General features: G+C 40.1%; 1 protein-coding gene across 1 annotated transcript; it reads right to left on the reverse strand.

The window, feature by feature from the left end:
* Positions 6,930–15,809, reverse strand: MKRN3 (makorin ring finger protein 3). Its single transcript, XM_021098685.1, has one exon. The coding sequence runs from the start codon at positions 15,680–15,682 to the stop codon at positions 14,186–14,188; it is 1,497 nt and encodes a 498-aa protein (XP_020954344.1). The 5' UTR covers positions 15,683–15,809; the 3' UTR covers positions 6,930–14,185.

Genomic DNA, 16,751 nt, shown 5'->3' on the forward strand with positions numbered 1-16,751 from the left:
GGGAGAGAGAGAGAAATATTGGTGGAAGAAACTGTGACACCTCCTGTGATGAAGAGTGTAGCTTAGGAGAAAATCTGCAAAGCCCCATGCCCAGCCTCAATGCCTCTGTTAGAGCTGCCCCAACGGCCCTAGCCTGCTACTCTGCCCCCTCTTTCCTTTAGTTTTAAATTTTTTGGTTGGCTGTGCCTGCAGCATGTGTAAGTTCCCAGGCCAAGGATTGAACCTGCATCACAGCAGCAACACAAGCTGCTGCAGTGACAACGCTGGATATTTAACCTACTGTGCCATAAGGGAATTCCTATCCTTTAAAAAAATAGCATGTACTTTCATTATTACAGTCTCAGAGAACATGATATCAGGCTAGATTCTCTAGTTGTCTACTTCTTGGGCTAACTGAAGCCCTAAAAAAGAAATTCTGTTAAGAATGAATGTCTCAGGAGTTCCTGATGTGGCACAGTGGAAATGAATCTGACTAGGACCATGAGGTTGCGGGTTCCATCCCTGGCCTTGCTCAGTGGGTTGAGGATCCGGCATTGCCCTGAGCTGTGGTGTAGGTAACAGACAGGGCTCTGATGTGGCCTTGCTGTGGCAGTGGCTGTGGCCAGAAGCTGTAGCTCTGATTGGACCCCTAGCCTCAGAACCTCCATATGCCACGGGTGTGGCCCTAATAAGACAAAAAGACAGACAAAAAAAAAAAAGAAAAAAAAAAGGAGTGTCTCAAAGGGAGGGTCATGATTAAGATCAAATTGTATCCCCTTCACATAGATGGGACATTCAAGACCTTCTGACTCTTTCAACAGTTCACTAGAATTTACCTGGAATACTTCCAAATCAAGGGAGTTTTACTGACCAAGGGTCACAACTGTTGTGTTCATGTCAAAGCCATTGCTTCCCACTATCTGCTCCCAGCTAATGGCTGAATGTGGCAAGGCCTGTTCTGGATAGACAGGGGACTCTGGTGACAGGGGGCTGTAGCTGTAGGACTCATGGGTGGACTTGCAGAGAACCTACTGGGCTACCTGTCTTTCCCCTCTCCTTCACCTGCTATCAGACTTGGTCTGAAGAATCTCCTGCCTCCCTGGACCTCTCCCCATCTTCTCTCATAGAAATTTACCCAAATAAAAGCCATGCACACTTAATCCTATTTTGATGCCTGATTCTCAGCGGATCCAGACTATCACCCCTTATTAACCATTTCGGTGATATCATTTTGGAAGAGATGATGTTGGAAGAAATAAGGAAAGCCACCGTTAAGGAGGCTGAACCACTGCCCCAGGAAAAAAGAAGCAGAGAGAGTGCTGTTACACAAATCTGAGGAACAAGGCAGAGTCTGGACAGGGGAAAAACTAGCCCCTTGTTCAGAGGCAGGTAAGATCTGGAAGGTCTTTCATTCCCAGCTCAGGGTTGCTCAGTCCTTACCTTCGTGGCCTGCCCATCTACAAAGAAAGGCTATATGCTTTTCTCCAAGCAGCTTTTTTTAGGAGACATTTCCATTCCCATACACACAAGGGCAGGTAGAATCAGAGGACCCATTTAACTCAAGTGTTCTGGAATCAGACAATCCAGGTTCAAATCTTGGCTCCACAACTTTCTGGATGTGTGTCCCATCATGGGCAAATTACTTAACTTCCCCATCATTAGCTGACCTAGATAGGGGGAAGAATACTAGTACATTACTCTAGGAGTTGTTACAAGAATTATATCATGCTTAGGGACTCCCTTTGCATTTTGCCTACCATTTGGTAAAAACTTATTTTATAATATCTATTTTTTATAAGAAAGACAGGTTATGGAAAGGTTTCTGGGTCAAAGCTTCTGGCCAGGCATCTTCCTCTTTATCTGCTATCCATGCCCAGAGAAGTGATTTTTTGGACCTTATGACCTTAGGATCCCAAACATAACATTTAAGTCCATAGCCTTCACTGTATTATTTAAATCTAGCTTATCCTTATTGCTTTTTAAATAAGTGACTAAGATGTGTTAAAAATATCTGCTAAGTTTGTGGGTTCCTGGATTTCCCCTATTATTTTGTCTTGGTATTTTCTGAGACTATATAATCACATGACTACAAATTTGATGTTTTTAACTTCCTGATACATTGACATTTTCTCACATTTTCTACTAACAACTTTGCCTTAAAATTAACTTCCCCAGGCATTCCCATTGTGACACAGTGGTTAACAAATCCGACTAGGAACCATGAGGTTGCAGGTTCGATTCCTAGCTTTGCTCAGTGGGTTAAGGATCCGGTGTTGCTGTGAGCTGTGATGTAGGTCGCAGATGTGGCTCGGATCCAGCGTTGCTGTGGCTGTGGTGTAGGCTGGTGGCTACTGCTCCGATTCGACCCCTAGCCTGGGAACCTCCATATGCCACAGGAGCGGCCCTAGAAAAGGTAAAAAGACCAAAAAAAAAAAAATTTAACTTCCCCAGATGTAAATAATTCTATAAAGTCCTTTGCATTACTTGTGTTTAATTTCCAATATTACTGTTTACTTTCTATTTTCTTGCTTGTTCCAATTTTTTGTTTATTTGTTTGTTTTGCTTATTAAGGGCTGCACCCGCAGCATATGGAAGTTCCCAGGCTAGGGGTCAAGTCAGAGCTACCCCTGCCAGTCTATACAACAGCCACAGCAACGCCAGATCCAAGCTGTGTCTGTGACCTGCAACACAGCTCACAGCAATGCAAAATCCTTAACCCACTGAACAAAGCCAGGAATCAAACCCACATCCTCATGGATACTAGTCAGGTTTGTTACTGCTGAGCCACAACAGGAGCTCCCAATTTTTTCTTCTTTCTTATCTTCTTATAAACTTATTATTTGTATTCTCCTTTTTCTACCTTTAGCTATGATTTCATAATTTTTCAAAAAAAAAAACCCCTTCTTATTTAGAGAAGGGTTCATCTGAGTTGCAGACTGAATTATCACATGATAACAGCAGACAGAACCAAGCCTTCTCAATAAACCTATGCCTCCTTCTGTGGGATTCCTCAGGCTCAGCCCTGTTGCTATGGTAACTAGTGACAATAGTCCTCACAAAGAGAATGTGCTATATTTGGCTGAAACCACTTAAATGATTTTTCTCACCAGGGTCTAATCAATCATATCTTTGAATCTTTTCTTCACACAGCTCATACTCAGAAAGGAACCAAATGTACTAAAATTGACATTCAATTTGTATGTCTGCATTTTTAAATTTTACATACATACATACATATGTATATATTTTCTCCTATGTGCATATTTACTTAAACATATTTTCCACACATGTATGTATGTATGTGTGTATATATGCATTCATATATTTTAAAAACACATATTCTTTCACATACAAAGGAGTGAGACTTTTATGCACATATAATCAAAGACACTAAAAATAATTATATATATAGCAAAGACATTATGTATAATTACTTCTGCCTTTACATACAAAAGATATGATTCCATAAACTTGCACATTTAATTCCTACTATGTATTTCTTACTATATTGTTCCACTATGTATTTCCAGATCAGCCCATGCAAATTTCCTTGCTTTTTTGTTTCACTTTTTAAATGTGACTTCATAATATTCCACTGTATGTCTCTGCTATCTTTTCTTGGCCAAGCCCATGGCATGTGGAAGTTCCAAAGCCAGGTGTGGAGCTCAAGCCATGGAGTAACAAAAGCCAAGTCCTTAATCACTAGGCTACCAGGGAACTCCTGCCTCTATTTTTTGACCAGTTGCCTACTATTAGGAGCTTAATGTGTTCCGGGTTCTTCCTGCAAGAAATACATGAGTGTGCTTCCCCAGCTGTCACCAGGGTATGCCTTCAAATGTCTGGGTATTTGGCAAATTGAAAGGAGAACATTGAAACTCCAAGCAGTTCTAATCAGCTGTATTATCAGTGATGTTTGACAACTTTTCCTTTTTTTTTTTTTTTTTTTTTTTTTTTGTCTTTTTGCCATTTCTAGGGTCGCTTCCACGGCATTTGGAGGTTCCCAGGCTAGGGGTCAAATGCGGAGCTGTAGCTGCAGGTCTACTCCAGAGCCACAGCAATGCGGGATCTGAGCCGTGTCTGCAACCTACACCACAGCTCATGGCAACGCCGGATCGTTAAGCCACTGAGCAAGGGCAGGAATCGAACCCACAACCTCATGATTCCTGAGCCACGATGGGAACTCCAACTTTTCCTTTCTTTAAAACTATTTGCATTTTGTTTTCTGTGCAAGGTCTGATCATACTTTTTGGTCTATTTCTTTATATATTGTTTTGCTTTTGTTTTATTGGTCCCTTTATAATATATGGAAATAAACTCCTGACATTTTATGATTTCCTTTTTTTTGGGGGGCAGGTTGATATTTTCCTCTGGTCTTGCTCGTGCCAAATTTATTAGGCTTTTTTTTTTTTTTTTTTTTTTTTTGCCATGCCCACAGAATGAAGAAGTTCCCAGACCTGGGACTGAACCCAACCCACAGCAGTGACAATGCTGAATCCTTAACCTCTAGGCCACCAGGAAAATGCTAGACTTACTTTAAGGAGGTTAACATTTGTGAGGTCGCAGTGGCTGAAAGGATGGGCTCTGGAGCCACATGTCACCATGGGCACATCTCTTAACCCTCCCACCCCAAGCCTCAGTTTTCTCCACTGTTACAAGATGATGACGCTATTACTTGTTTCTTTGGATGGACAGAAGAAGTAAATTAGATAATATATCTTAGAAAAGAATCTGAAACACAGTAAGTTCCTTAGAGTTGCTACAGTTGTTGTCAAAATTTCCTTGAAGACTTTTGTCAATCATGCCATAGAAAGGCACTTTTGACTACAGGACTTAAAAAAAAATCCTGTATTGTTTCTGTATATTTTTGGTTTCATATTTACATTTGACACTTTGAGGTAAATAGAATTTATACTGATGTAAACAGTGATATATGGATCCTATGTATTGGTTTTCAAGGTACTCCAGAGTTTATTCAACAATTTTCATTGAATAATTCAAGTAATTTTTGTTTTAATCTTCTCTATAAACTCATTTCCCATATGTACCTGTCTCCATTTCTGGAGATTTTTAATACACATTTTTGATCTTATAATTAAAGTGCCAATTCTTCACTTTTCATACTCCTTACATAAGATAGACACTATGTTTTAAGATCTGGTAGGGGTCAATAACTGCTTATGTTTCAATTCTAAAATACCCAAATTCTATTGTTTTTTCCTCCTTCACATAAAGTTTCACAACAGATTTATGTATGTACTTAGTTATTTAAGCTATATATGATATACTTTTACCTGTCTTAGTCTGTTTGGGCCTATTGAACCTGAGGAGGCAGCCTCTATGATTTCTGAATAGTTTTGTGGTCATCTTCCCCTGTCTTGAAGAACAGAATATGTTCAGACCCAAACTGCTCTTATGGTCCTGACCCATCAAATCTAGGAAGCCTGACAGCCCTACTTCTATCTCATCTTTGCTCCCTGAAGTTCAAACTGGCAGTGTTACAGCTGGGTTCTCTGACTAGGCCCATGGTTCACACCCACACTCATCTCCTTATATGCTGGTTGGTCTGCCACACCCCTGGTTTGCTCTTTTTTTTTTTTTTAAGAAGTCATTATTATTATCATTATCATTATTGTTATTATTATTTTGTATTTTCAGGGCCACACCCATGGCATATGAAGGTTCCAGGCTAGGGGTAAAATCAAAGCTGTACCGGCTGGCCTACACCATAGCAACAGCAATGCAGGATCCAAGCCACATCTTCAACCTACATCACAACCCATGGCAACACCAGGTCCTTAACCCACTGAGTGAGGCCAAGGATCGAACCTGCATCCTCATGGATGCTAATCAGATTTGTTTCTGCTGAGCCATGACAGGAACTCCTGAAGTCCTTAATTAGAAAAAAAATATATTTTTATTTTATGGCTGCACCCAGTGCATATGGAAGTTCCCAGGGTGGATAGAATCCAAGCCACAGCTTTAGCAATGCAAGATCCTTTAACCCAATGTTCCTGGTCAAGGATTGAACTCACACCTCAGCACTGACTTGAGCCACTGAAGTCGGATTATTAACCCACTGTGCCACAGTGAGTACTCCTGGTTTGCTCTTTTGAGTATGCTTCTTTATTTTGTGTAATAGGGACAGGCTGAGAATTTCCCAAATCTGTATGTTCTGGTTCTGTTTTCCCAAAAACTCCATCTTCACTTCTCATATTTTACTATAAGTAGTCAGGAGGAATCAAGCTGCTCCTTCAACATTTCATTTACAAGTTACCTCGACTAAATTTATTTTCACCACGCACAAGTTCTGCTTGACACTTTATAACAAGGGTCATATTTTCTATATTGTCTAGTAACATATTCCTTATTTCTGAGACCTCATTAGAATGGCTATTACCAACCTTATTTCTACCTTATTCTGTATGTGATTTTTTTGTATATTATCTAAGATAGAAGCCCTCCCTATACCTCTCCACTTTCCTTGCTGAGATCTCACCAGTACTTTTAAAAGATTCCACAGCAATATCAATTTTTCTACCGTGCACCTCAAAACTCTTCCAGCCTCTGCCTAGTGCCAAATCTAAACTGCTTTCCACATTTTTAGGTATTTGTTAACAGCAGCAGCCCACTTCTTCTTACTGCCAATTTCTGACTTTCTCTGTTCAGCCTACTACAGAAGAATAACATGGAGTGGGTGGCTTAACGGTATGTATTTCTTACAGTTCTGGGGGCTTAAGTTGCATTGCCAGCAGTTCTTGGTGAGGTTTGCAGATGACCACCCTCTAGCCATCATAGATAAATCATCTCTTATGTCCCTTCTCATTAAGGCACCAATTCCAAACCTGAAGACTCCATCCTCACAACGAAGTTACCTCCGAAAGGCCCCACCTCCAAATACCAATGTGTTGGGAATTAAAGATCCAACATATGAATGGCGAGGGGCACAAACATTCAGTCCAAAGGAGTGTTTTATTAGGATTTTGTCAAGTACATAAATGAATTTTAAGAACCAGCACATTGATGATGTTGACTTTCCCTGTCAAAGTCCATAGTATACATTTTCACTTCTTCAAGTATCCTTTAAAAAAATTGCTGTATCTTGTTAAAGTGGGTTTTTTTTGTAGCTTTTTCAGATTTTTGTTTATTTCTATACAATTTAAACTATAGTTTCCATAAAAAAAAGTCTTCATTAAACTCTTGCTTTTAATATCTGAAATTTTTATCAATTTTTCTTAGCACCTTATGGAGCTTTTTTGAAATTTTCCAGATAGTTTTGGATTTTCAACATGCAATAGTATATCATCTCAGAGAGATGAGTTAACATCTTCTTTGAAATTTTTATATGACTCATTTGTTGCATTATCAAAATAATGTTAACTGGCAGTGAAGAGAGAGGATCTACTTGTTTTTGCCTGATCAAAGGATATAATTATATGATTACTTTGATTTATTAAAAGAATAAAGATGCAGAAATAATTTTATTCTTATTTTTACTAATTTTTTACATTTTTGTATGTTTCATAATAAATAATATTTCATATTATGAAAATAATTTTCATCAATAAACCAGATTTCAATAAATCATTTAATCATCCATGTGTAAATCACAATACTATGATTATACTTTGGTATAAATTATGTATCACACAATGGAATATTATTCAGCCATAAAAAAGGAAATCCTGCCATATACAACAACATGGAGATCCTTGAGGCATTTTGCTCTTGTGAAATAAAGACAAATACTTTGTGATCTCATTCACAGGTGGACTCTAAACAAACAAACAAACAAACAAACACCACACCAAACTCATCAAAACAGACAGCAGATTGGTGGCTTCCAGGATAGGGAAGTGAAAGGTAGAGGAAATGTTGAAGGTGGCCAAAGGGTACACATTTCCAGTTATATATAAGTTCTGCGGATATAATGGACAGCTTGGTGACTAGAGTTAACAATACTGTGTCGCATAATTGAAAGCGGTAGATTTTAAAAGTTCTCACCACACATAGGATTTTAACTATGTGAGGTGATGATGTTGACTAAACATTGCGGCAATCATTTTTGCAATATATACATATATCCAAATCATTACATTTTACAACATACACAATTTTATTTGTGAATTATATCTCAGTAAAGCTGAAAAAAAGAGAACAAAACTAAATGAAACCACATATGTGGTACTTCGGTCCTTCTTTTCATTTTACATTCAGTAGTAATTTCCAAATTGTGTAAAAATGGCATCAAAATTATTTGTTCTCTAAAGGTTTTATGAAAACCCCTATTTTTAGGTGAAACTGAATACTGTGAAATTATTTACTTTTATTAAGTGGTAGGTTATGATGTGTTTTGTAGCCAATGTTTAAGTAATTATGTGTGCCTAGAAAATTACCAATTTAAGTTTTGTGATTAATTGGAATCTGATTAGTTATGTTCTTTCTCACGTTTATTGACTCTCTCTTTATGGTACATTCCTATGAGGCAAGTGTGTATGCAATTGTATATGTGCATCTTGTTTCTATTTTTTCCTCATTTTCTTAAGTTAGATAATGGTTTGTCTATTTTATAAATTGTTTTTTAAAAATCAGTCTTGATATTTAATGTTTTAGTTTTCTATTTTGGTTTTCATCTCTTTGATTTCTTTAGTAATTTTGTGACTATGTATTAAAAATTAAAGATGTACACTGTAAACATGTATATACACTTATAGATAACACACCTTACATATCTGCATTTACATAAAAATATGCTGATCATGAATTCAGTTTTTTCATATGTATGAAGATGCTCATATCACTATTTCTTCTGATATATTAAGATAAAATATTTTCCCATACTCTACTGTACTTTTTATGTAGAATATAACCTACTCTTTCTTGAAGTATTCTTCTTTTAGTCTGCAATTTTTGTTTATGTGTATTTCATTTGAGTTTTTTTGCATCAATATTCATAATTTAGACTGAGTTCTAGTTATCTTCATATCATGCTATATTGGAAACATTCTGATACCAAAGCTAAGTGTCATTCAAACACCTATATTCTGCTCTCTGGAACAGTTTATAAAGCACTGCATCTATTTTAAGGTTTTATTAAATTTCTGGGGCCAGTCTTCTGCTCTTCTTTTTTGGGGGGGTTGTCAGGAGCATAATTACATTCATAACAACTTTACTCAATTTTTCATCAGTAGTTGGTTTGGTTTGATTTACTCTGTCTTCTAGATTGTTTGGAAAATTTGGTTGAAAAATTTTAATTCCTATCATATTTTCATGCACTTGCTTCGGGGTAACAAGAATTTATTTCCCACTTCTTTGGTGTCTTCTGATTAATTCCTATTCAATGTTTCCTATTTTAATTGGCACCTCCTCCTTTATTTTTGACTGAGTTAATGGTTTATCTTTATTTTTTTCAAAGTATCAGCTTTTTGTATTTCCACTTTAGGAGCCATTTTGTTTTAATCTAATTCTTTCTGCTTACCAGAATGTCTGTGTGTGCATGTCTGAATTTATTTTTTTTTTAAATTTGCAGATTTGGATAAGTAATTTCTTTCTAGATACTGTATACTAGTATTACAGATTAGTTTTATTCTGAGCACAAATACACACTATCCTACAGATTTGGGTATGTATAAATTTTCACTGTCTTATTCTATCTTGCTAAATGATTTTGATTTCACTTTCATCAAATTATTGAGAGAGATATTTAAGAGAATTTTCATGTGGTATTGGCTTATTTTCTTGGATTCACATCAGAGAATGCTGCCTGCACTACTAGTTTCTCACCTTAACGGACAGTTTCATTGTGGTCTAATACATAGCCAATTATTTTTTTCTTATTGATCAACACTGGAAAATGTGACATGCTATATATTCTTGTGGCAAAAATTCTGACATTAATTTCTTTGCACTAATGCCGGGTTATTTTCCAATTATCCCTTTTCCCACCCCCACCCTCGTTTCATTCCACACTTAGGTTGCAGTTTAGCATCTGTTCTGGAAACTGAAACTACACCCTCGAGATGTTTACAAAAGTGAAAAATGGAGCACGACATTGGCATCAATTATGAACTGGAAATATTTTCCTTTAAGTCACTAATGTCCAGTAAATAGATTTAGTGAAGGAGTACTAGGTAAACTTTTAGCATATTTGTAAGTCATTACATCCATTAAATTTAGACACATGAAGGATAAGAAAATTGGACTCGCTTCATCCAGGCTCTTTGTGTGGTTAGAATGACAATGCACTGCTCTGCACGGGCAGGAGGGCCAGCGCACATACACTGAATCACTACAGCGCAAGCCTTTGTAAGGCAAGGGCTCCTTTGTTCCTAACTGCAGCAGGAGTAGCCCAGCTGTCCTTCTTAGGAGGCCCTCGGAACACTTAACCCAGCTTGGTGGTGGCGACATCTCTGTTAGCTGACCTCTTTCTGAATGAGCTGATGAGGGAACAGGGAATTCTATTTTTTAAAACACCATTTTATTTATTATTTACCTCATATATGCATCTGTTACAAACAATGCAGTTTTTCTGTTATTTGCTACATCTTCAGGAGTTGAGTAGCACATTTTTAATTTTAACTGAATGACTTTTGCTGAAAAAATTACTTGGTCTTTTTGAAATTATGAATATAAAGATAATATTCCCTCTTCCTAGGAAAATAATCATAAAATAATAATGCTGCCTTACCGTAAGTTCCAAAGATATCCAAAGAGAAAAACTTGGTGGTTTTAATTCTTGTGCAAGCTTTTCTCAGGTTCACAACTACATAAATCCCACTTTTATACGTGTCATTTAAAAAACATCACCTATGTTTCAAGCTTTGTCCAGACTATATTTGATCTGTACAACACCCCTGCAAGATAGGTAGTGTTATACCCATTTATCATATAAAGAAACTGAGGTGTAGGACATTTAAGGAGCTTGCTCCAGACTGCGCAGCTGGCTAGGATTTTAGTTATCCTTTGTCTGAAGGTCAAACTATTTAATATTCTACTGACCCTTGTCCCACTCTGTCTCCTGAACTTTATTATGTTTATTTGGTTCAAGATACTATTTGAGGCATTCCCACTGGGGCACAGTGGGTTAAGAGTCCGAATGGGCATGGGTTTGATTCCCGGCCAGTATAGTGGGTTAAAGGATCCGACACTGCTGAAGCTGCAGCTCGGATTCGATCTCTGGCTGGGGAATTTCCCTATGTCACAGATGCAGCCATTAAAAAAACAAAAAGTCATTTGAATAAAAATGTGATATTTCACCTTAACTAGTGTATATTAGGACAAACTTCTCAAAGCATTCAATGCTCCACTTAAAATGACCTTCTGGGATTTCCCGCTGTTCCACAGTGGGTTAATGATCCAGGTCCACTCTGTAGAGTCATGGGTTCGATCCCCAGCCCAGTGCAGTGGTTTAAAGATCTGGCATTGCTGCAGCTGTGGGGTAGGTTGCAGCTCTGGCCCAGATTTGATCCTTGGTGCAGGAACTTCCATATGCCATGAGGGCAGCCAAAAAAGAAAGAAAAAAAAAAAAGCCCCCCCCCCCCCGACAGCATTGCCCCTACTCAAGACCTTGTGGGTTTTTTTTTTTTTTTGGATTTTTTTGTGCACCTGTGTCATGCAAAAGTTCCACATCCAGGGATCGAAACTGTGCCACAGCAGTGACCTGAGGCACAGAAGTGACAATGCTAGATCCTTACATGTCAGGACACCAGGGAACTCCACAGCTTGTGTCTTGAGCCACTGGTGTCAGTATGGTCCTGGAGAATGCTGCCTCTGCTCCTTTTTTCTGGTTGTTTGGTCATCTAATCCCCATTTCCCCTGTATGACTGGGGCAGCCTGAGGGTAGAAATATGTTTGAATTTCATCTGTAACCACTCACCCTATATGCCAATAATAGCCAGGCACCCAGGGCCTCTTGATTGGGGAATTATATTGATAACAGGAATCAAGAGGTAAGGAACATGGCAAAGACCTCAGTGCAACAGGTTGTGATGCTTACCCATAATTCCCATAATTAGGAATTATGCAAAAAGGGAGCGATAGGGTACAAGCATGGGAAGTTGAGGCACACTGCACAGTGGGCCAAGAAATACTGAGTCTAGCAGCCCACAGGTGAAGTCCCAAGGCTCCTGCAGTCCACAGCTCATCTATGCCCATTTCTGACCTACCAGCTGAAACACCCACACTTGGAGATTGCACATGTGTCTCCAACAGCTGTCTTCAGTGGGTCCACCTGCTCTTGGTCATATATGTGAGGAGGGAGGCAGCCTGGTGCCTATGCTCTGGGAATATACTACCTAAGTTCCTGCTGTTCCACTAATTTATACCTATGGGTCATAGCTATATGACCCTTATTTATCTTATTTCTCTCACCATGATGGTGATAAAAACTACAGAAAATACCTCATAAGGTAGTTCTGAGAATTAAATTAGTGCTTTCAAGAGTATAAACTCTGTAAATGTGCCCTGTCTTTGTTGGAAAGTCAGAGAATTCCATATCTCCTGTGACTCAGGCCCCCAGTTTATTTTCAGCTTTCTTAGCCATAAGAAGACCATTCTGCAGCTGGTGCATTCAGCATTTTATACAGGACAATTAGGTAAATTGTTAAAAGTGTGCTATTCAACTCACATTCTTTCTTTCTTTGCTTGTTCAGTTACTAAGAAGAGGTATTAAAATTGGCTACCAAGATTTTGTTGTTTTTTTCCTTATCAATTATTTATTTGTACATTCAATGGTAGGGCACTCAACACAAAATTGGAATAGTTTTGTCATTATATAAACTATAATTTAATGTTTATATATTGTCTTTATCTCCAGCAATGTGTTTATCCTTAATGTGAATTCCTTTGTCTATGACCAAAAGTCACAGCACCTCTGATTTTCTTCCTTTACTGTTTCTGTATTCTTATATCATAGGTATGAATTTTAAACAGCATATAGTTTCATTTTAGTTTTAATCATGTCTGCTAATCTCTGAGTTTTAGTTTTTAAATGATTTCCATTTTATATAATTATGGCATATCTGTGTTAAAAACTTTCCAAATTACTATCATACTTAGCTTTTGTTACTTTTCTGTATTTTTTTATCTTTCCATGCTTGCATTCTGACTGATTTCAATATGCTTATTAGTCTACTTTATCTTTTACAATCTTGTCGCTTTTATGTTGCAAACTTTTGTCACAAGCCCCTTCTTTGGAATATCTAGAGATCACACAAAATACTGAATACAAAGAATGTGTATCTGAGTCCAGGATTGTGCTGTTATAAAGAATAATGAGATGGTGTCTAAACTGCACAGGAACTCACATTTCTATATTGGTAACAGCAGGGTAAGCTATTAATTCCATCACAGGAATTACCAATGTTGGTATTTTGTAAATTCTTTATGATCACAATTGGCTAGAGACACTGAAATAGCTGCTTTCATTAGATGCTAATCACAGAAGCCTGTGAAAAGGACAGAATTATTCACACACCTCACATTCACCCAACATCAAATCTTATCAGCCTTTAACTTTCAGCTTCTAGCTCTGTATGTACTACATAAACATAATAAAATGGTGTATATCTTTTATATTTATCCTCAAATATATCGCTTTCACACACATTAATATGCATATATATAATTCTTAAATATTACTTCCAAATATAAATAATTTCACATCAAGCTAAACAGGATAAAAACATGTAAACATATGCACTTGGTTCTGGTCAAGTAAAACACAAAACCACAAGGTAACCACAAGTTAAAGAGTGCACTTGAAAGGGATGAGAAGCAACAAATGTGTAAACAACAGAGATAAGCAGTTGCACCACAAGGCCCCTCCAGGGTCGATTTCTTAAGGCTGAAGTAGCAAAAAGCTCCTTGTTCAGTTAAGACTTCTCCCTTCACCCTGTCACATTTATTCTTGAGGGGCTTCAAAATGAGTGTGGACATTCTGTAAACACTAGACTAGAACTGAGTCAATCCTGTTGAAAACAGAGATGACAAAATAAACCATAAACTGACAGTCATATTAATTTCACCAAACAATAACTTTAAGGATGTTTTGTGACTTTTTAGCACAGTGAAACACCATAACCCTAGGGGCAAAGAAATGGGAATGGGCAAGAAAACAGAGATGGATGCTCTAAACAAATGGTTTCAGCAGCTTCTGTAAGTGACAGATGTGTCTATAAACACAACACAGGCAAGAGCAGATGACAGAGCCTCAGCACACCATACAACATGCCACAGAATGCCACAGATTCAAATTGAAATATTCTTCCAGCTCACAATGAAGCAAGTCCCACTGGGTCTCTGAGCAGGGGAGCTCATTAGCTCCCCATGAAAGAAAACACTGACACAACAGATTGGCCAGCCAAAGCATGACAAGCTCTTTTTTACAGCTTTTAAAGGGCATGTCGCCCTCTCCCACCTGCGGAGGCTCCAAAAGTTGACCACGCCAAGGACCGGGTGCCCCAGCACCCTGCCTCTGGGGCTCCTCTCCCTGGCCCTCAGGGAAGGCATGTTTGTAAAAACAGTTCTCTTCAAATGGGCAGAACCTGCCTCTTACAAAATACCTGCAGGGCTTGTGGCTCATTGCCTCCAGGTACTGCTGAATAAGTCTCTGCTTCTCTTCCTCCTCCTCCACCCAGAATTCACTGGGAATGACAAAGGTGGAGATGACTCTGCACTGGGGGCAGGACTTGACGACCCAGGTCCCAAACTGTCTGGCACTCCTCCACCTGCGGATACACTTAAGGCAGTAGGTGTGGTTGCAGCTGGAGAGGATGCCAAAGCGGCAATCATTCCGGTTGGCTTTCTCATAGACCACCTCCATGCAGATGCCACACACTTTGTCCGCACTGCGCTGCACGGCAAACGAGAGCTCCATATTCTGCTCATGTGCTTCCATGCAGGCCCTTCTATGGTCTGCCCTCTGAGCACCATCAAAGGGGTGCAAGACCTTCAGCCCACACAAATCGCACATATCTCCATGAAGATACATACAGCTTGGCCCACGAAAGCATTGCCCCATGATAGCATCGCGGCAAAGCTGCTGCCTCTGGCCCAAGGCAAACTGCTCCCTCACAGTCAGCAAGCCCTGTGGAGGAGCCACGTAGATAGGAGGGGCCATGCGGCCTTGGTACGGTTGCCCGGGAACAAACTCAATGGCATGCTCCCAGCCTTCCGCACCTGCTCCTCCCGCAGCTTCAAGGCCTGCATATTCAGTCTCGGCTTCAAAGAAAACCCTCTCAGCAGAGCCAATCAGAGGAAAAGAGCGTGAGGACACAGCCGGGGGGGCTTCCGCCACTTCCTGAGGCAGGGCCTCGGCGTGCGCAGCCGCGCTGGGGCCACTGTCTGTGGAGGCTGGGGGTGGTGAACCGGGGCCCTCCCTGGCCACCTGCCGCCCTGAGAGGTCATGGGAGTATCGACAGTTCTCCCCCTCCTTGCACTGAGCATGCAGATAATACCTGCAGACCACTTCCTTTGTCCAGCTGCCACTGCTCCGGCCCGGCAGCCATCTGGGCCCAGCCCCTCCCCCTGACTCCTGGGCGGGCCTCACACGTGACGGACGGAAGGGGGCTGGGCCTGGAGCCGGAGACCACCGGGAGGTGGGAGGCACCGGAAGGGTGGGCCAAGGCTTGATCTCCCCGGCTGCCTCGATGTCCCCAAATGTCCCAGCTGCCTCGTAGGGTTCTGTGGGAGCTGCAGGCTCTTCCATGGCAGCTTCTGCTCCCCAGAAATGGTACCGGAACTACCCCGGTGTCTCCTTGTGTCAGCCTTGAGGCCCGGAGGCCGGGCGCTAGCTCGGGGCTGATTTTTAGGAAGTGTGCATCTATTTTCTGCTTCCCCCGGTCCCTACTTCCTGTAATTGTGTTCCTACTTCCTTCTCTGGCAGCGCCGGACACTTCCTGTGGAGGCAACATCGGTCCTACATCACTTCTGCACGATCGGTCCGATCGGTCCGTCAGGAATGCTGACCGGCTTCCTTCTTTGTTCGCAGCCAGCAGCGCTGCCCGCTTTCGGCTCAAGCAGCGTCTCCGCTTCTCTGCACGCAGCCCCTGCTCCCCCGCGTCTCTCCTGGGGAAAGGAATCCCAGCCTTTTGAGGTTTTAATTCAATCGCTTCCATTGTTCCTTCCGACACTGTGATTTGAATGCTTTTTCATACATCTCTCTTTAAAGCGTCTAATCCTCGTTTGTTTTAAAGCCCCGTATGTTTAAAAGGGTGTCTTGTTTCTGAAACATCTCGTGCATAAATTTTATAAATGCTTTGTTTGTTCACTCCATTTTATGTCTGTGTGGGTCGTATTTTTTGTCATGTTTATTTATGGGTTTCCTGACTTTCCCTGCTAGCAGCTTTAATCCCTTTAGTTGTGTTGAAAAGACTTGAGACTGCTCTTTGTTTTCTGGAAATTCTTACCGGCTTTTGTTGGAAACGTTTTTTCCCCTGTGAGACATTAGCAGGGAGCGTTTGTGATCTGTGACTGCTTTAGTGCCTGTCAGCTGTCTTAGGTTATTGTGATTTCTAATGCTTCCCTCCCTCTGTGCAGAAGCAGCAGACTTCAGTGGGCTTGATGCTGGCTTAATTAGCCCCTGTGCCCTTTGTGACCCTAGCCTTTATTTTCTCTTGCTAATTTGACTCACAGTGGCTCTTTGTTTCCCCTTCTTTCATCCTTTTTTGTGTGGTATTGTGTTAGACCAGCCTTTCATAGCATATTCTATGCCCTGTAAGCGGTACCTCTTAATTTTGCAAGTGCATTTTATTATATTGGTTAAAAAAGTAAATTCT

Source organism: Sus scrofa, chromosome 1, assembly GCF_000003025.6.
Source record: "Sus scrofa isolate TJ Tabasco breed Duroc chromosome 1, Sscrofa11.1, whole genome shotgun sequence".
NCBI classification, from domain to species: domain Eukaryota; kingdom Metazoa; phylum Chordata; class Mammalia; order Artiodactyla; family Suidae; genus Sus; species Sus scrofa.